The 27,993-nt window shown below is 39.4% G+C and overlaps 2 protein-coding genes across 2 annotated transcripts in view; one reads left to right on the forward strand and one right to left on the reverse strand.

Annotated features, from left to right (window-relative positions):
* dnah3 (dynein axonemal heavy chain 3) overlaps nucleotides 1–1,469 on the forward strand; it is a 52,464-nt gene extending 50,995 nt beyond the window's left edge. Inside the window, exon 70 of the mRNA XM_022239879.2 lies at nucleotides 41–1,469. The gene's annotated coding sequence lies outside the window, so the exon portion shown is untranslated. The remainder of the gene's footprint in view (nucleotides 1–40) is intronic.
* LOC110981883 (beta-1,3-N-acetylglucosaminyltransferase lunatic fringe-like) lies at nucleotides 1,470–27,993 on the reverse strand. The gene is made up of 11 exons (XM_022239880.2): nucleotides 27,775–27,993; nucleotides 25,287–26,331; nucleotides 22,456–22,504; nucleotides 21,422–21,464; nucleotides 20,863–20,922; nucleotides 20,331–20,481; nucleotides 17,524–17,648; nucleotides 9,131–9,201; nucleotides 8,347–8,441; nucleotides 7,800–7,891; nucleotides 1,470–6,464 (listed from the first exon to the last, which is right to left on the reverse strand). The coding sequence occupies exons 2-11, from the start codon at nucleotides 25,770–25,772 to the stop codon at nucleotides 6,407–6,409; spliced, it is 1,230 nt and encodes a 409-aa protein (XP_022095572.2). The 5' UTR covers nucleotides 25,773–26,331; nucleotides 27,775–27,993; the 3' UTR covers nucleotides 1,470–6,406.

A 27,993-nucleotide genomic window follows, 5' to 3' on the forward strand; every position in this document is an offset into this window, starting at 1 on the left:
CAGGGTTTTTTCTCTTTTCTATTCCTATATTTCTGTTCAGATTCCCTGTTAGCCTTCTAAGATCACCTGTAAAGCCGTCCACTGGAAAGATTACTGGAAGTCCAGTTTGATACTTTATGATTTGTTTCAATTTTTCTGTAGTTATGCGTCACCCTTAATTTTGCCTTCCAGCATTATATATTTGGGTTTTTTTTTCTTCATTTCAAAGTGTGTGACTTCATAAGCATATCAAATATGTAAATAGCCATGGGTATGACTTCTAGCATTTAAATTCTACAGAAAGCGTGTGTGTATATATATTGCATAATTAATGAGAAACTTGAACAAAATCGCCTTTTTTAACACTTTCAAGAACGGCTGAAATTCTTAAATCTTTGGTGTTAGTACTCGACTTTTTTTTCCTTGGCAGATATGTCCTGAGGTGGTGGTGTTTTCATAAAATGAATTCGTGTTTTGGCACACCACAGCTAGTATAAGTTTGAAGTCAGCTTGCCACATTCTTTGGAAAAACAGGTTTTGCAGAAGCGTGTACAATTTCGAATAGAAAGCTTGCTTAGTTTGAGTACATTCTGCAGTGTGTGAAGCATTATTCTGTATATAGTTATGTACATAAATCAGATTGAAATTCCAAATATCCGTCCACCATTCTAATATGAATTTATATACATATATTCCGAATGCAAGTACCAAATAATTCAAACAAGTTGCGTGGATTCCTGCTTGTAGATTGTATCTTCCAGTTTCGTTTTTGTCTGACAATATGGTATGTTTTGCTGATGAATCATTTATTCATAAATGTATTGATTGACACAGGTGCATGCTGTCCCACCGCAGTAATTATCATTCAAACATAACGCTGAACAGTCATCAAAGGCGGCACACTCCAAAATGAAAGTTTGCCTATCGCCTGCATGATGACTGGACTTGAGTCATTGTCCACAATGGATGATTAAACGCTAACCTGTTTGCCTACATCTTATCAAAATTGGTCTTTTGTAAGTAAGCATGCTCGTATTTTGCTGATATGCACTTTCATACAGTGTTGGGGACCTCGTGGTACATCACTCAGGATATTGCAACTAAACGAACAAAACGGTTTCATTAACTGTGCAAACTGCAGTATTGGGTTAGTGACTTTGAAGTAAAACTTGCCTCCCAAATGAAAAGCCGACAATAGGTCCATCCAATTTGGAATAAAATATAGTGCCAACTGACGATCAAACTTTCACAGGAAAAAGAAGACTGTGCTGATGTCTCACAATCACATCTGTAAAAATGCACCACACTCGTTACTGGATTCACAGTGAAACACAGACGTCTTACTTCCAGTGAAATTTTCTGGATTTGTGAAATATGCAAATGAATACTTCGTGGTCACATTTGTTACTTCCGAGTAACAGTTATGTATTTGCAGTACAGTGTGTATATAGGTATATTGTTTTGACAATAAAACTTACACTTTCCTCAAATTATGCATGGTATTTCTTATTAAGTCATCTTGAAGGTTGCATTGGCTTCTGGTGGAACAAATTAAGTATACAGACTATGAAAACTGGTACTAGGTTCAATTAAGGAAAAAAGGTACACCTTGTGTCATTCCAGGTTAAGCCTGCTCTCTGTGAAATAAAAACTCCACTCAGCTTTCTACTTCTCATTCACTCCAAAACAATAATACTCCAGCAGTATTGGAATTGTAACTACTCCAGTAGGTATTTCTTCATGTACATTAGACTGAGAGCTTGGTTCTTCCCTCAAACAACGATTATAAGAAAAGTCCCATTGACTACATGCCCTTCATCTTAACCCCAAAAGAGCTGGGCTTTATTGGACCATCGCCCTCCTCCAAAGAAGTTGTCTTTCTCGGCAAGCATGTAAAAGACGCTCGTAAGTACACCTGTAAAGTTTGGATTAAATCTGATGTACGGTTTAGTTGTTGGGGCCAACTGAACTGAAGTTCCTGGCCTCATATGTGTTGGTCTACGCATATTGCAATGAGAACAGTAAACACTGAGACTGACCTGCATCAGCACTTGACGAGAACGGCATGTCAGATATTCACAAAATTGGTATCAATGTGTCTGAAAAAAAGTAAAAGGATGGGTGCAGGAAAAATGCTATGCAATGACACTAGAGAAAATGTAGAGGGGAATTCTGCCCCCTTCCCAGCTCTTTTAAGGTTAAGGAACATTACCCATGAAATATGCAAATCAGACAGGCACGTGCACGCTCTACCACTGATTGGTAAATGCAGACTGTTATGAGAACTGCTGTAACCGTAACCTGGTGCACTGAAGATCGATCTACACTGTATTGCAGCCCTTTTCCGATACTTTAGCACACCTCAAAACTTAATGAAGTTGCTAGTGGTCAGAGGTTGGACAGTAACAATTCCTTGTCATTAAGTCTGGTACTCATATCAAACTATTCCAGAACAGAAATGGCTTGCATGTGCTAATACTTGCGCATGCATGGATATTTGTATTACGTCATTGATTTTACCAACCAGTGGTGGTAATGGGCCTGCACCTGCCTTATTTTCATATTTCGTGGGAAAGGTCCACTGACCACCTCTGTGTTGACAAAAGTATTCGAATTGTCTACTACTCTTCACCTGCTGTGAATATCCTTGTTATCCTCAACTGCTGTCTCTCCACTCCCACTAATTACTAACCACCTGTTGCCACACCCATTCTTGTGAGAACTTTTCATGGGGATGCATGTTGCCTTCGAATTACAGTTGCACCACATCAGAAGACGGGTGATTACTACCAAACAGTGCTTTAAAAAAAATCAGGTTTCACTATGAAGAGAGGTGTAAACATAAACTGGATTATAAGGATAACTTTCTTACAAAAACAAAGAGAATATCTTGAAGGAGCTTCACTAGTTTCTACGGGCAGATCTTGGGATATTAAGTGCCCAGAACATTCTACTAGAAGATAATTCATGAACTTACTTTACGTATATGGAACTTCATACTACAAATATGTTTCAAAGAAAAAGGGGAACAAATATTCAAATGACATGGGATAAGTAAGAGTAGAATTAACATCTGAGTATAATACACACTGGGTACAAATCTTAAAGTCTTTTTGCAGTCCTATAGACTTGGAACCACACTACTGTCAGAAGTATTAAGCATTAGGCAAGTGTTAAGTGTTAGACAACTGCCATGTCTAGTTACACGTGTATCTCCTCTTGGAGGGGGGGAGGGGACGACAATTGCAGATTTTCTATGTGACATTTATGGCCTTTTTAATATGGGGTTTTGACAAACCCTTGGAAGAAAAGAGCATGAAATCATTCTCACAAAACACTTTCCAATCATGCTTTTTCAAAAACACAAATAAATTTGCTCGAGGGGGGGGGAATATCACAGTCCCTCTCCCCTACCCCATCCACTCTTATCCTGCAAAGGCCATCCAACTGATTTTTAAACCTGTAGCCCCACAAATGCCTCCGGCTGAAAAATCCTCCCACGGTACTAGTCACTTCTCACAAATCACGATTCCTTAGAAGCATTTAAAATCACCTCATTTTTTGGGCATGCACACAACCACCCTATCTTTACACTGGCAATTGACTGCAGAAGTAGAGTGTTTTCACCTTATACACTGATATAAAGAAGGAGCAACTGGAATGATCTTTTCATCAAGCATGAAATATGCATAAAATGTTTACTTTCATTTACAGTGCAAAAAATCACATATCACACACTTGAGATTTTGAGGTTATCATTTTACATCTCGTCACAAACATCGCTTTGACACACATCAACCAAACACTCACGACCCTGAAATACACCATGGGCACAGGCTATGTGCGTCGTGTCAGCCACAGAACAATAACGCATTTATCAAATCATATTGTCTACTTGGAAGGTGAAAACAACTTGATCTTGACCTCAAACAACCCCTATTTTGCCACCTCTTGCTAGCATGGCGGACCCTTCAGTGAAAAAAATTTCCACACTCACCCATTCTGTAGTTGTAGGGACAGACACGCATAACGCCAATTTTGTGGCAACAAAAAAATATTGTGGGGACATAATTTGCCTAGCAATTAGAAAAAAAAGTTCCCATATAATGCAGTGAGGGTCTACCCACAGAAAAACAAATAAAAAATATAATAATAATAAACAGCTTCTACAAAATTTGTTTGCTGATCTGTGGACAAAGTTAGCATTACGGCCCACGACAAATCACTAACGGGTTCTCAAAAATTATATGAACGTTCTTATGCTCATCCACTGAAAGGTCATTTCCACAGTAAGTCTCGTGCATTACTTGGGCATTTATAGGTATATAGATATACTACATTGATAGATATATTCCTTCACTGTTTAGAAGACTTCACTGACACAAGAGATATGAAACTTTGATTTTTAAGAAAACGGCAGATTTTACTACTGGAAACGTAACTAATTTCCTTCTTCCTTGCATCAGTAAGTCAGGGTGTGCGTCGAGATTCCCTTTCATTGATGACCAATCAGGGCCCCCTCGTTTCTTGTTCTGTGGCAGCCGCTGGTATGGTGTACTCCAAATGTAGATTAGTATATTACAATCAAAAAGAATAACAACTATTGTAGCTCGTATAAAAATATAGAATCTCTGTCATTTACAAGTGGTGCATTGCACAAACTGTGTACATCACTTCCCTGTCCACCCCAAGAGGATCTCTGCTCCTTCCTGCTACAAACCTTCTATGGAACCCTCACATTTTAAACTCTCACCACAAACAACAAACAAAACAAAACTAAAAGAACCTACAGTGTGCCCTAGAGTCTTGGTTGAAAGTGAACATACACTGGGACTGTGAGTGTTTAATTACAAGGTTTAAGACTTGATCTATTCCAAGCAATCATCCCTCTTCTATGAGCCCCGAGCTGGACCAAGAGAGGGCGCAATTTTCCGAGCAACAGAGGCTCCTTTGGTCAGAACTACACTTTGCTGGTTTACAAATAACTATGAAATGTACGCATTACTACCAGCAAAATGAACACTCCCAACCAACATGGCTCTTTGCAACCGGTGACGGGGGGCTTTTGCTAAAGGTGAATAGCAGATCAATCAGAGAAGCGACTGTGAAATGGTAAAACTGTGTTTACAGGTTCATGTAAATAAAGTGAACGTACTGGCTACCAGCTACAGAAAAAGAACGGTTACCAAGAATCAGCAGTCTTCAAAACTGTCATTAAACACTTGCAGGGAATGTAAACTTTCAACAACTGTTCTATCCCAAGCAGTCACACTCCGAGTAATAAACCCAAGACCAAAAACTGACTTTAAAACACATGCAGCAAACATAGTTTAAATAAGACGTGAAAATTTCCAAAATGTCAAGTTATGAACATGTGAGTTTCCCTCCACACAAGACCTGGCACAAAGCACACACTTGAAAGCATACCAAGGACACTGCAGTCTTGGGCAAAAAACAGTTACCGTAGATAACAAGTACCCACGATATGTAGATGATCACACTCACACTTTCACATATTCACAAACTCCTCAATAACACGTAAATACTTGCATGTACATGGACAATGTTCTACATCCTGGCACTACAGAAAATAACAAAACTGACATCTCCGTTTAAATAAATACTTGTACTTCCTCGTGGTTAATATAGACAAAAATGATAAATTCCAAAGAGAAAAAATACAAACACACAAATGGCTGATAAAAACACAGCCAAGTTTATCTAAGTCTTACCTAAAACAAGAACGATTGAACACACTTAAACAACCAGAAATGAGAGAAAACACAATACTACCTTTGGAAGTACACCGATTAATCAACAAAATACAAAAAGAGGAAACAATATGAGTATATATGACTATAAATTATGCTCCCAGATTAGTTCTTATTTACACCACCAAAAGTAACAGTGATAAAAATATAGTTCTACAGTTTTCATTACATGATTTTCCTTCAATTTTAATTTGAAAAATGTAAAAAATGTTCATTTTGTAAAACTTTGTATTTTGACGTATCAAAATCTTTACACCACTATACAAATAAGCTTACTCATCAACCACATCGCCACAATACAAATGGCAATGCGTCTGTTGTCTGAATACAATGTCTGGTTTCTTCAAAACTTCCACTCTTCACCACATACTGGAAGACCATCACAACATTACAACAATTTCCTCATTAAAATAAAGTCTACAATATGTCCCGGCTACGTGTATTGCTCCTTTCACCGTTCTCAACATCCCTCGACTTACAGGCACACTTTGTGCAAACCTGAGTATATCCATTCTCTCACTAGCCAAAAAAAAATCTTCCAAACAAATTAACTTCTACCCTTAACAGTGTGCGTTACCTGCAGCAAAATATTGTTCCTCGGTAGCTGGACGGACGGAGCTCATCACTGCAAAGCAGACATCGTGAAGTGGCCGAGTTTAAGCTCCGGGACAGATCCCTGCCTCTGGGTGCAGCAAGCAATGGATGGACTTGAATCTGTTAAGGAACAAAATTAATACAAAAAAAATTTCAACCCGACACGAATAAGGCCCAATAAACTGTCATCATATTGATGTCAAACAAAACCTAAAAAAAGTCAGCTTCTAAATATATGGAAAAGGGCACTGTACTACCGCTGTGATATGGTGATAATCACTGTGGCATGCAAAGGCAATTAACACCGATTCCACAAAATACTCTATTCAGATATGGGCTGACATCATGGTGGACATCTTCTGTCAGTACAACATATTAGCATCATATAAATCCATACACACAACACATGACACCATCTTACAACGTTTCTCAGTTACTATTTTGTTTGTTTCCCATGGTGGCATCGACCAGTTCATTTGCCAACAAGTATGGATGTGACAGAAAATAAGGTTTGCATTCATATTAAGGAACAATAATAACCAATGCTTGAGATAATGAACACTTTATGATAGCAACTGTAAGACTTACTTCTTGATGTGACACATGGAGTGTTCCATACCATAAAGTGAAGTGGAATGGAACATTTCATTTAACATCGATTGAAGCTGTTCTTCTACTGTACAATATTTAACATTATTTAAAACAAGACTTGAATAAATCCTGAACAAAACCCTTGCTTTCATGAATAAATCCACGCCTGAGTAAAATCCCTGCATCATCTGCTTTATGTGAAGAGCTCCATTATGGTACCCCCAATCGTAAGCCCATGCAATGGAAGTGAAGTTCCATTCCATATACTATGGAATGGAAATTCCATTTACGTGAACTCTATTTTCACAATGTGGCCATGCGATACATTGGACAAATAATTCAATGACCCATGATCAACGAACCACCGATCAGATGAGGGGGATTTGTTCACGAGTTTCATAATTTGCAACATAAATGACACCCTTTATTTACAATACGCTCACGTGCACCATGACCACAAGTGCTGGAAATCACTGTTGAATGAGAGCACTTTAGTGCAAGTTTTCCATTGTACACTCTCTGTTGTGCATATCTCGTGTCGGTACTTGAAAACAACTTACAGTGAATGCCATGGTCTATTGCACCGATGCTCAAAGAGCAGTTGTCATGCAACAAGCAATTTATGTACAAGATTCAATCCTGCTAGGCATAAACTGATTCAAACGTAAGGTGACTGCACTTATTTGCATAGCAACTGCGACAGTTTCTGCAAAGCCAAACAATGACTGTGACTATGAAGCTCAGTACACCAAGTCTGTGTTGAGCTCCTGGGCATTATGTCCCACACCTCAAATCTACTTATTCCGTCTGTAACACACACCCCCCCCCAGCACATGTGCCTGCTGTTGACATGATGTTAATTACCTTGTCGGATCCACTGTTGTGTTGAAAGCCGCACTTTTCAGCATGACACTGTTAACTGCTTTCTCAGAATGCATTCTGTAGCTCAGTGTTACCTGGTAAAACAAACCCCAAATCCCCAAACCTTGGTGAGAGCCAGAACTATGCCAGTAGAAAGATTAGTGACAGTGACAAGGAAAACTGATGACAATCACAAGGCCAATGACAGCAACACAACCAGAGACAATCATGGGACAGGACTGATGACTAAAAAAATTGACAGTAACAACTACGGGCAATGAGCATCTATAGTACTTGGGCTACGAAACAAAACCAAAAAAATGACAGGACTAATGACAATGACAACAAAGGACAGTGGCATGACTACTGACAGTAATATTACCAACAGAAGTGACACATCTACTTCAAGACTGTGGTAATAACATAATTTTGAAAGTGACAAACTAGTGACAGTAAGATGAGTTCTGAAAGTGACAGGACTGCTGGAAATGACACGGAAATGATGACAATATCAATGACAAGACCATAAGCTACTGACACAATTACTTACAGCATTTTTAACTTGATTCTCGTGCAGATTCCTCAGCACAGCTAGATGGGAATGCATGTCACCGATCTTGGTCAGGGGTATGCCTAGGATATCAACTGGGATAAAAACGTACACAAATATTGAAACGGATCAGAACTGGGTGAGATCAGTTCAGATCAATGGACCACAGGGGTTACTGTCAGCCATTTTGTAGTTGGCATACATCTGAGGCTCTTTTGACGTCCCTGTTCACCGTTTGAGCAATATTGGTGCTACTGAAATTCATCTTGCTTTGTGAATCATCAGAAAAAAATCTTAAAATTCAGTCCTGAAGCCACAAGGTGAGCGTCTTGTAACTACCCGAGAACAAAATCAGACAGAGGGTGTTCCAATGAGGAGTTGAACAGATCTCAGTCAATACCAAAAAACAAACCCTTCCAAATCTATTTCAAAGTTAACGAATTATGATTAACAAGCACAATACTGCTCTCCATTCAAAGTCCAACCTCGGGTTTGTCAAGCTCACTGTATACTTCAAAACGAATGCAGGAAAAACACACTGAAATTGTAGCTTTGAAATGGCTCCACAAATTCAAGATTTATGAACAAGGATTTTGAATTTCTGAACAACTTCATTTTCCATACAATTTAAGCTGAAAATGCCACTCTGACAATGCTGTCGACAATGAGTTATTTCATTTTAGAGTTTAATCAACCGCTTTGGAGGAAATCACCAAGAAATGGTTTCCTGTTTGGCGTTCAACTTTACGCTGTAGGTGAATGTATTGAGAATGCTGATGTTTACCAATGATGAATGCGATGGAAACGTCGTCTGGTAAGTTGATCCTGTTGCATATGTGAGGAAATTCATTCATACTGCGACAAAGAATAGAAACAAAGGATGCAGACATGTCATTGAAGGGAAGGAGACATCTCCTATTGGTGACAAATTCTTAGAACTCTAATTTCAATTGTGTGAAAAATGCACTCTCAAAAAAGTGAGTTCTTTATAAAACTACTACCAAAGAGAGAGAAAAACCACTGTAAAATAGTGAAAAACCACTCCAAAGGTGGAGCCATGAAGGGAACAAATCTTTTCCTGTTTCCTATCCTCATATGGACTGGTTTTCACTCTTTTATTCTTTTGGATTGGTTCCATACGGGACTCACTCTTTTTTGAGAGTAAGTTTTTCAGGCTTATGTATTTAGCGTATTGTTACCTTTGGCAATGAAAAGAGCACAAACGTCTGCTGAAGTACATAAAAGAAGTCCCCCAACAGGATGCACAAATAAAAAAAAAAATTCTTTTCAAAATATGTGCAGATGAAGTGGCCATGGAGCAGTGGCAAACATTTTAAAATATCACTTCCCTTTTCAGTGTCTAACAAAAGTTGGGGTCGCATGTTTGGTTAAAATCTGTGCACGTGCATATGGCTAAGCTAAATAGTTTCATGAGAAGTAAGGTTTTTGCAACAGCAAATAAGGCATCCATTTAATTTGAAGAAGGTGATTTGAACAAAGGTTAAAGAAATGAGGAAAAAGAAATATTTTTATTCATTTTACTAAAAACCCTTGAAATTGCCTCTTTGGTTTCAATTAACCTCATTGTAAATTTTAACCCATATTTTCATGCTTTATTGGTTTTTATGCTAATACATATTTGCATATCAATGAACAAAACTATGATGACATCCAAGACACTGAATCTCAATGTTGCGCCGATTTGTGCACAGAAATTTTCTAGAATTTTTTAACCACTGCTATGGCAGATTTCATTTTCTTTGGCAATTTATTGCTGAGTAAGTATATGGCAATAATCCAGCAAAAATCCTTTTCACAGACAACAGGCAAGCTGAACCATGTCTTCCTCGATTTACATCAAAGCAAGAGCGCCCTCACTTGTCCAGAAATGCTCGGTCAATTTTCAACGTTTGAAAAAGTGCACTGCTCAGTTCACATAACTCAAAAACGATGTCAAACCGTCTTCATACATGGAAGAAGAGTACAGAGATACACAGGAAGGGATTCTAAGAAAAATTCAGCTCCTGGATCCTTTAAACGAATGACATACAGCAACGCAAACGCTCACTGCCACACTGTTCTCAAATATATAGGGCCAGCATACCTGTGGGTAATAGTAGTTAATTTGATGTTTGCAGTCCCTGACCCACATAACAGTCAGGTGTCTAGTCCTTGAATTCAGTTGTTGTTTGCCCATGGTCCCCATGTCTGCCTATTTGTTTTCCTTTGTATTCTTTGTTCAGCCTTGTGTTTTTGTTTACCTTGTTTTGCTTTTATGTACACTGTTAAACTCTGTTATTTTGTTTTGGTCAAACATATAATAATAATAATTACACTAACAGCATGTATTAGAGATTGGATTAAGTTCATAACATTCACAGAAGAATGGGGAATTGGAAAGCGAAAAGAATGATCAAAATCACCAGACCAGCAGCCTAGCTATGTATCCACAGAAGGTAAAATAGTTTCACTGTCCGCTTTTGGTCCAATTTTGCCAGTAATGTAGTCCTGTACTTGGGCCTTGGCCTACTAGCCATTCATCTATGAAAACCCTCATTCTGTATCAGAATTTAACAAACAGCACATGACATTTGCATTACCCTTCAAATTAAATGTAAATGTTGCAGTCACGAGTGCTTGTAAGAGTTTCCCCAAGTGAATTCAAATGCCAAGAACAGATGTATGATTACTAAATGATGGAGCAGAGATTTAACTAATCCACCAGTGACGTGAAGTTTTATCAGGTGAGGGTGGAGGGCATGTCTTTGTTGTATAAAATATGACTGCAGAATTATCCGTACAATTTCAAACACCAAAATCTTGAAGTCAATCAAAGCACAGAATTCAGGTCAATGCTGTGATGGGAAACACTAAACTGCATGTACTTTAACTGAATCAAATACTGAGTGCCAATGGAGGAATTACAAACAAAGGGCTTCACAATCTATTTGCTAGAACACTCAGAGCAGTATTCCGGGGTGCCGGGTTCCAGGGTGCCGGGTTCCAGGGTGCCGGGTTCCAGGGTGCCGGGTTCCAGGGTGCCGGGTTCCAGGGTGCCGGGTTCCAATACCCCTGCGTTCGACCTTCACTGACCAACAAAAACTGACGAGCTGGATAACTGAACTGGTAGAGCAATACTGGAGTGCTCAAGGTTTGAATTCCACTTTGATAATTTTCTTTGCTACACTGCAAAAAACGCAGTTGTTTGATGGCTCAGTTTGGAAGAATGTTCTGGTACAGTATTCCAGGGGTTCTGGGTGCAAATCCTGCCTTCGTCAATTTTTCTTTTGCTTCATCAAAGAATACATACATGTACATGGGCACTACCTTTTTTACACAGAGTGCCGACACCTATGGGTAAGGCCAACACAGTCATTCCCAATTCACTTGGTTTTTCAAGCAAACCGAATTTATTTCGTGCAAAGCTAAATTTCATCCCAGGTCTGACAAGAGCAGCCATTTAAAAATACTACGCCTTTCAAAAGCTGGAGGATCTCCCTTCACACTACAATCGCACTCCCAAGCAGGGCTGAATTCAACCAAACTGGCGTGTAACAAATCTTGGGCCCGGGGACCCAGAGTAGATGCTGGTATGAACAAATTCTCGGGCATACGAACACTGCCTGTGTTCCACCGCTGCCCAAAGAGAGCCTTCCCCTACGGATGCCTTCAAGCGTGAAGACACCCAACGTGTACCATCTGTCATATTTTTATTGAATTCTACATCATGCCCAAAGAGGCTATTATTATCTCCAATTTCATTTTTAAAATGAATGACAAGTAGATAATGCTGGTAGCAGAATAAGCAGCCTTTGAATGCCAGTCTGAATCATTCATCAAAGATTAATCCATCATTATGAAAACAAACAAATCCAAGCCATCCCATACGAAAAGGGCACAGATGCGGAGACAACTGTAACCTGCCACTTTGATCTTTGGTTCGTCCACTGCCCAACATGTCCCTTTCATTGTACTCGCTTCTCTCAGAAAGGCTTCACTGAATGGAGCGCCATCAAGTTGTGAAAACTCATTCTCGCCGTTCATTGTGCCCTTTGTGGTAGAGGGAACAATGGGTACAATGGCAGGGTGGGTTGGTCACTTGATGAAGGGCGTGTGCCGAGTTAATCAGCTGGTTGGCTGGGAGGGACTTTCCCACACTCTCCAGAGATCAGGCGATTATTTGAGAGGCCATTATGACAGCAATATACAGTTCACCACATCACAATCAGGAATAAAGGCACAATTTCCCTGATCTTTTTTTTTTTTTTTTTTTTTGAGTGTGTAAGCTCTTCTCCTTTCTTTCCACAAATAATACAGGATTATTTTGTTGGGGATATTTGGACGCTGACAGTTGGCAATATAAACAGACATTTCAGAAAGGACAACAAACATGCAATTTTTTCTTTCCATTCAGAGCTTTGTGACTGCTGCATTTTCAGTCTCGCAACAGTGGCAGATCACGGAGTACAAGGAGACAGGAGGCTAGGCCCTGTGTGTTCCACCGTATTCCTGTATTTTACTGAACCGGGATCTGCTCATGATGCAGAGCCAAGTTTTAATTGTAAACTCTCACTATCAGATGGAGTAATTTCAGGGTGGATGGGGCGAGGAGGTGGGAGTGTGGCAAGAGGGGTGATAAGTCCATTTGAAGTTACGACATGTACGGTGGTAACGAGGTGTCTTTTCGGTGATCCACCAGTGCAGGAGTGAAGTGTCAGATAGAATCCAATTCTGCAACTTACTTTTGGCACTTTGTGCCGTTGATGAAAATTTACTGGGCTTCCTTGGGCCAAAGACCTAGTGGAGTGGCCAGTTGGTCACATGATATTCCCAATTCTTTATCACCTGACCAGTCACTAGGCTACTGGTTCCCTGACGAAATCTCATTGTTTCAGGCACAATGATTAAAGTTCCCCAAAGCAGGTAATCTATGTCCCAAGTTTTCACTATTTACTGCAACTGTTTTAATCATGTGCCTTTGCCATTCTGTTTTAATAAGAGGAAATCTGAACCCCATGAAACACACTGTACAGTGTCTCTAGGAACAAAGGTGAACAAACAGGGACTTTTTACAGTTCCTTTCAAACTGCTATAAAAAAAATGGGCGGGGAGAGGAGAAGGGAGTATTATAGACACAGCAATGAAAAAAAAGACAAGCATGGAGTGAACACTGCCAAATATTTCTACTTCCTTGTACATGTGCATGAATGTACGTTTGTGTCGCATGCACTTTTGCTGTTCAGTTTGATGCATAGCAAGTGCAAATGCCAAAAGCAAACAAAGGAAAATACAGGGCGGTAATCAAAACCCAATTTTCGGACGGGCTGGGTATGGCATAGCTTTTCTAACAATGGGCATTATATCCTGGTTGGCGGTGGAACTTGTCTCTCCCTTACTCCGCAGGAATGTCCGCTCTTTGTTATCAAGAGAAGCGACTCTCAGGCATGGACCACGGAATCTGGCACTGCGCTTTGTAAATGCAGAGTCAATGGTGCTTTTTTCCCCAAAAACTATGTTTGTGGACAACAGCATAGTGAAATATCTGGTAACCAAAACAGGTCTTTTCATGTTAAACCTGCGTGCCCTGGGTATGAACCCAGCAGTGAAGTGTCACATCAAATAAATGCATGACGGCGGGTGTAATCACTTGACTGGAAAACTGGAACGGTAGTGTCCTACACATACACACAAAACTGTGATGGGACCTTTAATGACCTCCACAACAGAATCCTCGGGGCCAGTAACATTTCACATGGAACTTGTATTTACAAAACCTCTAGCAGGAGTAGACGATGCTAGCAAACTGTGTGTCCATAATTCAATTCAACCTCTCTGTCTAAACAACACGCCAAGCATGCAAACAATTGTCTCAACTGTTTCCAAAACGGAAGCACACAAAGCCATAACATTCACGTGCATGTACTTCCACCTCAGTCTTTGCAGCACATTTGCACATGTACAATACCTGTGCATGTCACTGTTACAAACAACTCAGGTAGGCGAGCTAAGTTAACAATTATAACATATGTTGTTTATGAAATGGACCATTTTGGGCGCTTGGTTTATATTATACATGGAGCCACGAGTCTATGCCCTGCAAATAAGAGTGTCCTTGCTTGATGTCTGCCGCATACCAGCTGTCCTTTCTGCCTTGTTCAATAGGCCAAAATATTCCCCACTGAGATCAGCAGTACCTTACTATTCTGGGAGGGATTGGAAAAGGTTACATTCCCTGAAGCTGGCAGTTAATACCTTGAAAGCACAAAGTGAGTTGTAAAGCAAGACAACCGGGCACAGGGGGTGTCGCACACGATAGGATTACCTTCTACCTCACTCTGAGTCACTGACCACACACTGAGTGAGAGATCCAATCACTCAGCAAAAACAAATTGATTTCACACTGTTTTACAAAAATCCAATAAGTCACAGTAAGTACAGCCTACTCCAACAAATCATCCAAAATCTGAACAGAATTTGGCATAATGTTCAAAATTATCGCATTATTACATTGCCGGCATTACTTTTCTTCTTTTTCCTGTGACCTACTGTAAGTTAAGTGACTATAAGGCACATATTTCTGGCACAAGTAATTTTATGATAATTTCAGAAAGCTTAACTCTTGTACAGGAAAAATAAGAAATGCCCACTTTTGAGTCTAAAGTTTTCAGTGACAGTAAACTCCACGATTAATCCACCAAAGCAAAAAGATTGGAACAGTTTCCAAACTTCAAACACCGGCCAGGGTGACTCATTGTTATGGACCGCGTCACATCCCAGAATCTGATTCAGTGATTTTATTCAACAACCTGATAAAACCAACCTCACTGTTGTGGAGGCTTTGGACCCAATCTTTTCCAAGGAAAAACAAACTCAACTGTTCCCCACATTTTCTATTGTTCATTACCAAAAAGGTCATCTTTACATCATGGTACTGAGATCATGAAAACACCCCTGGACCATTAACTAAAATATACTGGATGTTAGCAACATAATCCATTTCCCTTCATGAATCTCTATTCCTTTCACAAGACTAAAGTGCTGGATTTCTGAAGCTCATGGAAAATACAATCCACAATTCCCAATATGTACACATACATGTACTTTCCCTAAACCCAAAGTACTAAACTTTGCTCTGTGGAAGAGTGTAACTTATGCATATTTTAAAGGCCACTTTATTGTATAAGTGAGGCCACCACCACACAAAAGTTTTTCAATCATTCATGGACACAATATATGGTCAGTAATACAAGGGTCAGGTCTGGTGGGATTTGGATGGGACTTTGTTTGGCCAATAAGAGACATGTTGCTAGGGATTCCAGCAAGGTCAACTAATATTTATCAAATTTACTGACAGGTCACAAACTGACCATTCAGAAGGAGGTTACTATGGTAGGACCATCTCCTATTGGTATACACTGTATAAATGTTACAAGAAGATAGGGGTGTTAAAACCCAGACCCCTATTGGACCATTGATTAATTTAATGATACTAGCAAAATGATATGAGTAACATTTGCATCAAAGTTCCTTAAGTTACAGTACAAGTATTAAAGTGCCCAAGAAAGCAGGAAACATCATCATACACGTAGATCATAGATTTCAACATTATTTCTGGGAGGGGGGACGCAGCCCCCAGATCTCAGACAGCAACGGCACACCATCACTCACGCATCACTCCCCCCCTCCCTATTTTCTGAAAGCAAGCTCAGCTCCCAAATCTCCTGAATTCTACCTGACTACATGTATGTGTATCTTAAATGGTGAATTCTCACTTTGGCAACAGTTTAAATACTCTGACAATTTTTGAGACGATCCCCTTTTTGGGGGGGAGTCAAAGGACAAATAGAATCTATGGAGAAAAAAAATTAACACAACACCTTTTTTGAAGTTCCTAAACAGAGCGGTTGTTAGTCACTTTTGAAAATTTTACTATGCACATCAAATGACATTTTGGCCAGTACACCATTTTTTGACAGATTTTGTTCCATCCTCATGGCCAGCTCTAAGCATAGCCAACTCCTCACATAGATATTTCCAAATTAAACTCCAAGCCCATGTACACATTTGTACAAGACCCTTTTCAACCTGAAGCAAATTTCCAGGTGCCTGGGAACCCTATGAAACTGGTCCCTGACCTCAGACTACAGACTTGGTCAAGGAACAAACCAGAGGTCATACCACTGGCTCAAGCCATGGGAAGTGCTAACCACCAAATGGTAATCCATACAGAGGCTTCAATAATAAAAGTCAGACCACTGAAAAAAAAAAAAAATGGCCCCAACTTTTCCCACACTTGCATTTGCTTTTGGTAAAAACCAATCTGACAAAAGAGCTGGGTAATCCTAGCAAGTGGGACAAATCGTACAATCAAAAACAGTCACCCCCCCCGGGTTATTTCAACAGTCTCACAGGATGTTTATATTTCCGTAACACTGCTGTGTTCTGTTCTGATCTCCTCGTGACTGCTAGGCTGAATCTAATTAGACATGAGTACAGTAATTCGGCAGATAGCTCCAAGCACAATTGCTAAGAACAGGTCATGGGCCGATACATGTATTTCCCAATCCATATCACCTTTAATCTTCTGCCAAACTCAGATCTTAATTCCAACTAACTTGCCCCCAGATCGTAAAAATGCCGTCAAATAGTATACAAGCATACGGTGGTTTACTGACCGGCACATCCAATATGGTGCACAGATCTACTTTGCCAAATTCCGCATTCAGCAAATACAATGCTCTACCCCAAAACAACCACACAACAGAGTGGTTTCCCAATAATTCCCTGAAATCCATAGTTGTTTCACATACATTATGACGAGGGCATTCCTTTTGTTTCCCTGTTGTTAAGAAAACCCTGTGAAAATGTTGTTTTCTCCCACTCTGAACACTTTTTTGAGCTGAACTTTTGACGACAAGTTCGTTGACTTTTCCTTTTCAATTTGCAACCAATAACCATGACTCATACATGACTGGAAAATTGTTTTCCAGAGAGGGGAATACGTCGTGTGGACTTATTCAGTCCACATGACATCTTCATATCTTACATGAACTAGTGTAACATCCACACACACTATCCATCTGCCCCCTCAATATTCACTAAACCTTTCAAATTATCCAACATCCACACTGACTCACCAACTGCCCCCTTTGCCATCCACTAAACAGCTCAACTTACCCAGCGTAGGTGCTCATCTTCACGGCAAGGGACCGAGAGATACACACGCCAGCTCCTCCGGTCGCAAACCAAAAGCTTGTTTGTCTTCTTGGCGGTCTCGGCTCGTTGACTTTGTTCTTGCCAAGCTGTGGTTGAAAGCACAAACCCAAACAGTCAGAACTTCCCTCCCAATTAAAACAGAGACACCTGAAGCTGAGAAGTCATAATTCCAGCACTACATTTAAAGTGTGGCATTCTTATGGTGATAGAAATGTATCACATCTGGATTTCAGAACTTCTATTATGTCCAACACCGCTAGTTAAAAAGTCTCATGCTGCCTTTTGCAGCATATTTTTGATGAAGAATCCAGCTTGGAATTAGCCTCAACTTGAACAATGAGTGTGAACGAGGTCATTCTAAAGACAGAAAGAAGACACAAATATTCTCCTAAAAATTCACACCACACTTTTCTTGCTTCAGCCTGGATTGCAGTCACACATCAACAGATTATCATCACACAAACCATAACAGAAACTGATTGTACCATAGTGACACAAAAACTCTCACTAATATGAACCTGTGCCTCACAGGTTCCGCTGGCTTAACTAATAAACTAACATGTTATCAACAAACTGCAAATCTGCCAGCATACATAAGGCACACAACTGAATTAGTAAAGTGCTGGTACAGCAGGGTTGTTGATTTTTTTTTTAATCTAAATCGGATTTTTAAATTTAAATCAGATTTTTTTTATTTTTATAAAAATGAGAGACAAGTTGGCTCCAGTGTCCTTTCAAAAGCAAGCAAATGAGCTGCATGTGTATCGTTTTCTTTTATTTATTTGTTTTGTGACAAAATTAAACAAATTTGGATTTAAATTAAGAAATGTAAGTCAAGTAATTTGATTAAATTCACAAACCGCCATGTCTTAGCCTTGGTGAAATGCACGCAGTATAACACCTATCGGTACATGTACCCTCAGAGAAGACACTTCCTTCAGAGAGAAGTACAAGTACGTGCACATTGCACCAAGGATAAAGTGCATACCAGGTTTTAAACCAAACTCTACGTTTTGACAAAAGTAGAGTTCACAAGAATTTGTTAATAGGATACTTATACATGCATCAAATGACTAATGAGTGAGAAACACACCATGAACAACACGTACATGCATTTCTTTTGCATGCTACATGTGCAGGTACAAAATGCTGGTATTTTACCTTGCTCTATGTGCCAAAAGCAGTCTCATTTTGTTTGTGATCCCGTTCCACAGAGCAATGACTTAGGCTTGATTAAAGATCACTTCACTAAGGGCATGAATTTAGTGGTTTTAGTTGTAACACTATAATGACTTGCGTTTCTTATCTCAATAAAATACATGTATGCTTGTAGAGATGTAAAAGGTTGATGTACACCGATACTTTATCATGTTAAGACCACAGAGGAAGGACACAGCAGTTTGAACAGCCTGGGTTATAACATCTGGTCAATTGCCGCTTCCTGGCAGGTCCGGTACATCCAGTTACAGCGCAGTGAATGCTTACTACGCACCATCCGTTTCACAACCATAAGCCCCTATGTACTCTATGATCACTGCCACAATTTTTCATTGGTAATCTGCATCCTTAAAACATTGTGCACTGCAGTATAGGAAGTTGAACATTCATGCCATTGATGGTGCTTGGTATGACCTGAAAACAACATCAAATTTAATGCTTGCGCAGTTGCTTGTATTAGGCTGTATGCCCTTAGTGATCATGTGCAGTCATTGCCCTTATTGAACGCTTTCTTCTGGAGTTATTTTGGGGAAGACTAGCTAAGTTGTTTATAAGATATTGTGTTTTATTTGAATCATTTTTATTACGGTATTTATACGAAAAGATATTTCATGAGATCTCTTGAGCACTCCTTATGATGAAATAGCATATTTTGTTTGTAATGAACTTAACTGTCCAGTGGTGGTCAACATGTTGTTGGCCAGTCTTAGCCAAATTTGTACAAAGACTTTGAAAACTGATGTTTGGAGAGACAAAATAAAATTACAAACATCGCAAGGATAATGGAACAGCGTATCAAAGTAACAAGTTTATTCATAATGGCAAAAGTAGGTCTAATGTTAGAGATGTTTTGCTATTTCCTGGTCACGGTGATATGTTGTAGTTAATTGCAAACACACAGAATATTGCTGAATATTACTAGTCCCACTTGTACCGCTAAGCTGCAGGCGGTAATCAGGCATTTATTGGAATGTTTACTATTGTGTGTCTGACCGGGTGGCAATGCTCATCAAGCACTTTGAAGTGCCAGAGTACTAACTCCTTCTGTGTGCTTCATCTATGGTTACACTCTGAAGTGGGAAATTGAAATGAAGTAGAATTAAATCATGACTATAAATCCTTCGCATCAAATACACTCACTGAATCCAAAAAGCTGATTTAAATCAAAACAAGTGGACAGAATTTGACATAAAAATTTTGCCAACCCAGAATACAGATATATTCATACTTCTTTTAATACTCTGAACTGGAAGGCTCACAGAGGGGGATTTGCTGTTTAAATTGTGCAAAACCTGCAAACATTTCCAATCAATCAAAAAAATTTCATAAATTGAAACAATTTTGCCTTTTAATCCCCAAAATTAAACGTTGATTCAAATCTGCAATAAAAAAAATTATGTTATTTAAATTGTGATTTAAATCGGTGATTTAAATCAAGGTGATTTAAATCAGACAACCCTGTGGTACAGTAATACACAATTCCAAGATCCAAATTCTGTTGGAATATTTATTACTGAAGTTTACGATTGATCAATGTATTGTAAACTTACATTCCTTTTATCACCGACATCATAAACTGTGATCTCTGACGAGGTGCTGGACCGGCCCAGGTAGTAATCCTTGTCATGTCGGTAGGAACGCAATAACTTCAATAAATTGCCAATGTTTAGGTAGTTATCATCGTCCACATTACACCACCATCTACAAGAAAACAAACGGAAGTGAACCCGTAACCATCAAGTAGAGATTAGTTCCAACAGAAGTAGTTGCAACATTTGTGTCCATGGGCAAGGAAGTTTACCAAAGGTTCCTGAACATGCCTACAGGGGTAAGCTGGATTCAAGAATGGCACATGTGTTGGTTTGGCCTTTTTCTCTCTTGCACACAAGAAGATGTTTCTCAGTGTTGAAAGTCTCGGTGAGACACTTTCAATTGAACTTATTCGCAATTCGGTTAGAATACATACCACCCAGAACATTGTGAACATTCATGATTCGTAACTGTGAACAACTGGCTCATGGATACTTAATCTGAGAAGGAAGCAAAGCAACCGACAAAAACGGAATTAGTATGAGAGCTCACCTTTTCCCAGACTGCAAGTATGTGGAGAAAATGTGCCCCATTTTGCAGCAGAGGCCCTGCCTGTAAGTGTTCCAAGGGAGGGAAAAAATTGTTGACATAGTAACTCAAAATTAAAAATCAACTCCACACATACAGGGTGACCCTCAAAAAGAGAAACCCCACAAGCAGCATTTATTTTCTTCCAAAATAGTTATCAGAAACTGTTAATTTGTGTATCAAATTAAACCTCAGGACAATCTTTTCAAAATTGAAACTTGCATTTTTGGGGAGTCAACCTCTAGAGTGTATTTCCAATCAACTTATGGGACCAAATTCACATTGCATTACTCCATACGAACAATATGTAAATAAAATATCCATGACGCATGTTGAATTTCTTATAAGTTGTCACAAGCAAGTGTAGCACGATCTCTTCATAGAGAAAAAACTGAGTCAGCATGCAACCTATCATAAATATTACACCCTTCTTTATCCTTCCAACAATCTTTTCCGTACACTCCAACCTTCTGTTTCCAAGACCTTTTGTTTTTCTGTGCAATGGTATTATTTCTATATATACCTTGTATGCCGGGCAGCACAGTGGGTATTAATGAAATGTCCATCTGCAAAACAACAGAACGAGTACAAAAATGAACACTGTACAAATGCAACCCTGCCAGCGAATCAAAATACAGCAAATGCTGTGAATACATAGATTACATAGAGAATTTTAGCTTATAGATGGGGAGTGACTGAAGCCTTTATAACGGTGTACTTTTTGTTCTATGTTTATAGTATTTGTGCATTAGGTTCATTTGGGGCATCAAAAGTGATCACAAAGTTAAAAAGTATGCCTATTCTGCCTAACATCTAACCTGTTGAACTTCAAGCTTAGTGGATATTGAGTATAAAAAATAGTGTAAAATATATTCTAGGATATGCTAGGGTATGATTGGATCCTGATTTCAAATCACAAGTTGCCGAGTAATGTTTTTAATTGCGTCCGTATTCCACGTCCCATGTGTGGCATCGATGCTTGCACACACTTTGCTAAATTATATTGTACAACAGACTACTCCGTGTAATTATAATTTTCCAAATATTCATCTTTAGCTGCATATTTTAAGATATCCTTGTTTGGTTGTCTTCTTCAAAATGACAGCTTGCCAAAAAAAAAAAGTTTCACAGGGAGTTTTACACATGTATAGTCCCATAACTATCTTTAAACCAACAACGATGCTTTTCAACAATAATTTCCTCCATTTCTTATTTGATGGCCCATAATTTGTTTCACTGTTTCCGACGGTACATAGGACCTGAGTCACATAGGTCAAATATATATGGGCTCTTACTTTGGAACAGCTGTTAGAACTTAATACAATTTCCATGCACGGAAATGTTTTCGCCAGCAACAACAGGTTAAAAATACCATTCAGTACTGTAGTTATCATAACTGGTTCACATTTGACTAAATGCAAGCAAACATAAAAAGCAATATTTTCTTGTATCAACCAAAAAATTATAAAATTTAGTAAACTTGATAAAATAGTTACAGCTGTGGACACAGATCGAAGGTATGCATGACATTTTTTCTTTTGCTTTGGCAAAACTCACCGGTTTCTTTGGAATATTTTGGGCTGTCAGCATCGGTGAAAAAGTAAGTCTGAAGAGGGAAAATGGTAGAAGTATGCAGTTGAGTTGAAGAGATAGATATTTCACCAACTTAAATAAATATCCCCACTGAAGCTTTGGTGCTGAGGTACTAAAACAACTTTAAAATGCAAGGACCAAGTTCAGAGTATTTTATTTGGTATGGAAGTTCCAGATGAGGCCAAAGACGGAGTCCGGGGGCCTTGATATCCCACCCAAAACACAGAGTCAGAATCTGGAAAGTGCAACATTGACTTTGTTACCTCCAATCTGAGGTCGGCTAAAGTAAAGTTTCTTATTTAATACGAGCACATATGTACACATACATGTACTTGTCATGACTGTTGTGTTAACAGACAAGCCTGGTCACACAAAAGAGAGAGGCAGACCCACCATGCACAGAATCAGACCCAAAGACCGGGGGGGGGAGGACTGGAAGGCAACGTCCCTATCCCCCCAGCAAATATCAAATATTGTCTATCATTCTTATGATGATCCCCCTTCCCATAGCTGGCAACAGAGTGGAGAGTAGCCAATGTAGTCTGCCAAGCTCTGGAGGCATTGCCTGTGCTCATTTTAGACATACATGTACAAATCCAGTGCCTCACAAAATTACACAGTTATGTATAAACACCAATATAAACGACAAAAACTAAATTAGGGCTCATAAAGTATGCAGCAATAGCAGAGACCCCAGACTCTGAGGCACAGACAGTAAACACCTCACTGCATTGTATGCAAAACTACCTCAGATCATTATCCTTGCCTGAGCACATCACCATAATGAATTCAAGGACTACTACCTTTCCATCAAATTTGCTCCAAATCAGAATACCTAACAAGCGCATCAACCCTCATGGAGTTATTCAACTTACATCAAAAGTTGGGCTTCTTTTTCAATGTTATTCATACAGCTTTTTGACCATGGATGGTCTGCAAGAACAACAATCACTGGGGGGTTTCAAAACTAACAGAAAACCATATGAAATTCTACAATAACATTTTCCAACTCACATTTCTGTTGACTGGCATTCAGGCACTATTTATAGTCACTCTAGGCAAAATAGTGCAATAGTAAGACAAAAAGTCTAATATAATGTATATTGACCCCTCATTGCCCTCCCCCACAAACTAAAATACTCTGGAGAGAAAGTAAGCTATTTAATTGGTATTATCTGAGTTTTTTCTTTTAATACCTCATTCTTTGAACAAGTTTGATACAAGTCAGACGATGCGGTTTTCATGTCTCAGTTTCTTTCAAAATATTACACTTTATTTAATTTATCAGAAACTTTCTACCAGGTAACAGACCCTCTCAAAGGATACACCCACTCCTCCTTCTTTAGCTGTTCCATCAAACTTGCTTTGCCAAAAAAAAAAGAACTCATCAAAATTAACTACATTCCATGAACTTTGTCTAATTAACCACTGGATTTATTTTCAAAGGCAGTGCGTATTTGAATATACATGTACTTGTAACCAGCGAGAACTAGTAGAGTGAAGTGGAGAACTACAACCATAAATGCCTGGATTGGAGGTATGCCCATGGACAATGCAGCTCTGACAAAGTGCAAACACGTTAGTGATTATGTGTAGGAAGTTTATCTGATTGTAAACTTGGTCAAGTTCCCTTGAGCTCAGTTTATCTAACTTGCCCAGACTGGCCCAGAATCTCTTTTGAAATCAGTGAATGTCTTGCACACTTTGTATACGTCAGAATTTAATTATGGCTAACCAAAGTGCAATTTTTTTTACTTGCTGATAAACAGAGACAACGCCTCTTTTATGAAAAAGTAGATATTCTGATTACAGTCAGTTGCATTAAAAGTCAAATTTCAGTGTCCTGGGATGTTTCACTGGGTATTCCCGACAGCCCTATCAATGGCAGAAAGAATCTGTGTTGGATTTTGCACAGAGGGATTGTCACTCTGACTAGTTATATTACCATGGTCACCCAAGTCATATACTGGGTGAAGGTACCCTACTCTGCAGACATGGACATGAATGAAGGAGTACATGTACATTCTAGTGTAGCTGCACAGGGTCTGGCATGTGCTACCGAACTCTCGACACAGAGACAGGAGTTGGTAAAGTAACTTGACCAAAGACACATCTGCCCATAGTTATCAACTGGATTCGAATCCCAGACCTTCTTGCTGCATATCACTACGTCAGATGCCTAGAACAATTTCACAATCCACACTTTTAACACTCACAGATATAACAGTCTTCAACTGTAAAAGGATTCCTGCATCTCTATACTTCTCTTGATTTTTAGCACTACAGGGATTGAGGACAATTTCAATTACTGTCGAGAGTCCTTCTTTCAAGTCGAGGGTCCTTCTTTCAAGAATTTTCGTGCAAGTAATATACATGTACGTTTAAAACTCAAGGTTTCCCCATTATCTTTTCAATCATATTTTAGCTTTGAAAATCTTGTGCAATACAGACACGTCGCTGTTTTTCATCACATAATTGTACAATTCCGGCATATTTGCTGCTGATAAAAGTTTTTAATAACAAACCAGAGTAGTAAATTCTGTCTGTGAAGTGCAGCCGAGCTATCAAAAGAGTTCCATATATACCGACATAACTAATTTTCCACTGCAGTCATTAATTTGCCATTAGAAAGTGACAGCATTTTTTTAAATGTCAAATTTAGCTGGATAAAGGGAATTCTTCATTGGAAATTTTGAGATATTCACTAAAAACACTAAGAAAACAAAAGTCTCGTAGGGTTTTCGAACAGGGTGTCAAGTGATGTTCACATGTGGAAAATGTTTCATGAAATTTACCTGTTTTCTGACATCAGCACCGTCCAGCCACGTCTCAAAAAGTACGGGTAAGCGGGTGTCATGATATATCTCAGTCGTTTTCACTCCAATAAATATGTCTGACAATTCAGTCTGCCTAAAACTGTTTTCAAATGTTGTGGGATTGCTGGGTATGAAAGATTTATTCTGCACTGGGACGTATCTCGAAGTATTAAACGTTTTCCTTCCAAGACTTGAATGTGACTCAACCCTTGCAGGCTGAACGAGGTCATCTTCCCGCCCCTCACTGCTGAAGAAGATGTTCCGCGGCCGGCCCCCTCTTTTGGATGAACCCTGCCACGCCTCCACCTGCAAAGCTTGAATTTTGGACGAGCGATTCTCTTTTTCCTCGGCATCACTCGGCAACAGCAGTAGTACTGCAACAAAGCACAGCATGACATAGACTGTCCCCATCATCAGAACAGTTCTAGGTTTTAAGCTGGACATACGTTGCCAGCGGTAATACATCGCTGAAGTTCACACCTTGTGAGGCAACTGACCATGCTAACTGAAGAGTTCACCATCACATAATGCACACGCCCAAGGAAGCCTTACTTTTCAGGGATTGCGGCTGTAGCTTGTGTCCTGCTCCCCAGCTCTGTGATTGAGCATTATGAGCCTCGAGAACAAGGACGGCATGAGTCAGTCTGATCGCAGAGCTGGGATGACCGCCACAAGGTGCAATGTACATGTATGTACTATACATGTAGGTGTTCACTACTTACGCGTACAGCTACAGGTGTACATGTAAATAAACTTGCGTAGTTTGTTATTGATTTGATCTAGCACTGCAATGCACTTCCAGCTTCTGGGCACGGTACTCCAACTTGCGACGAGTCATGCTTGTCGACGACACTTTTGTTGCCACCCGAGCCGTTTGAGTTCGGAAATATCTCAGACATCGTCTTAACACTTGCATGCAGGCTGTTTCCCGGTTTGCAGCTAAATGCAGCTCCGGAAGAGTGACACGCAAACTACCCAACAGTCCCGCGGCACTGCACGTACATGTACATGTATGTTTTTGGACCTGTTGCACGAAGAGAAGGTAAATTTACATAATTGATTTTCTAGAGGGAGCTACGTAACAAGTCCAGAGCACCCTTCGGCACGGGGGGAGAGGTGCGATCTTTCAGGAATAGCGTGCATTCAACAGCAAAACTAGCAAAGTAAGCCTGCAATTAATATACACATATCGCTTTTATTTCTTAAATTATTATCCTTGCCATGTTTGTAGGCTGAATAAGGCCATACCCCACCCCTCACTGCTGATTTTGTTCTCTCTTTCTGTTAACCTCAGTTCCAATTTTCTTTTTTAAATCCAGGTTTGTCAATGACTATGGGCAGCCATCGGGGAAAAAAAACCACGAAAAACAAAAAAAAAAAATAAATAATGAAAAACAAATAACATTTAAAAAGATGACAAATTAAATGGAAAATAAAAATAAATACGCGCGCCAACAAGGGACAAAATATCTAAACAGTAACAATCAGGATCACAAACAATCCAAACTGAAATCAACAGCTCTTAAATCAACCTTCTTTTTGTCCAAACTGATAGTGATACGTGAAAGGCGCTCGAAATGAAAAGTGAGCTACATAGCTCTATCCTGCACGGTAACCTCAGTCCCAAGCTGAATGTTAATGTCAAGAGTTGAAAGAGTCATGATTGATATTGATGTGTCATCGGATACACCTGCCTTTTTCAAACTAATTTTTAAAAGTACGGGAATTCGATGGATTCCGTCCCACCTCTCTACTGCCTTAGGAAAGCACACATGTAAACAAAGTTCCACGTTATTATGTCATAGGTTTATTAGACGTTCATTCACAATAAACGGTGACTGTCTGATTTCACTGTTTGGATTGGTTTTAGCCCACTGAGATGAAGTCGATTTCTGTTAAATAATTCGGTATTTGTTAGGGAGAGTTTAAGTTGTAATACAAATATAAATCATGTCGTCACCGTCCTCAAAGATGATTAGCCCGTGGCTTTATGGTGTATTTTGTTGGCGATCATTCAATGAATATATTTGGGTTCCTTACTGAAATAAAACGAAGAACAAAAATAGTGCCCATTGCAACATTCGAAATGTATCAAGTTCCTTCCATCGCTTGTTTGCAATGCAATACATCATACCAGATGACTCAGGAAATTTCCTGGGACAGTTCACTGAACCTTACTGCTGCATTCCCGGTATTGCGACAGACATGGCCGTCACTGTGCTGGTTATTTCGCGCCCTGTCCCATACGCTCGGAAGGTGGACTTGTAGCTGGAACGCGTTCTCTAATACGCCGTTTATCCATTCCTGTCATTCAAGCTACTTCTAAATTGTTTATTAAAGAATATTGAGTGCCCAGATACTAACCTCCCACTTAGACCGCCCAAATTATCAAACAAACAAACATGATGAAAGAAAGAGCCAGGACCTGAGATTGGAAGTTAAACAAGACGGCCAAATGGTTGCTTACCCAGATTGTTCATGCAGTGAGGATAATATCCACTGTAGAGGTCTTGTGGCTCTGTGTACTCTAGATACGGAGACAGCTGAAAATGTCAACAGCAGACTAAAATTTAATACAGAGATGCACAACAAAAACACAGGAACAAGTTGTAGAACGAATTCCGTAGAGAAGACCACTCCTCACCCTGGCCTATTCCGGGGGTAATGATGATATAGAAAATCCAAG

The sequence above is a fragment of the Acanthaster planci genome, linkage group LG07 (genome assembly GCF_054643075.1).
Source record: "Acanthaster planci isolate LZ-2023a linkage group LG07, COTS_SCS, whole genome shotgun sequence".
Classification (NCBI taxonomy): domain Eukaryota; kingdom Metazoa; phylum Echinodermata; class Asteroidea; order Valvatida; family Acanthasteridae; genus Acanthaster; species Acanthaster planci.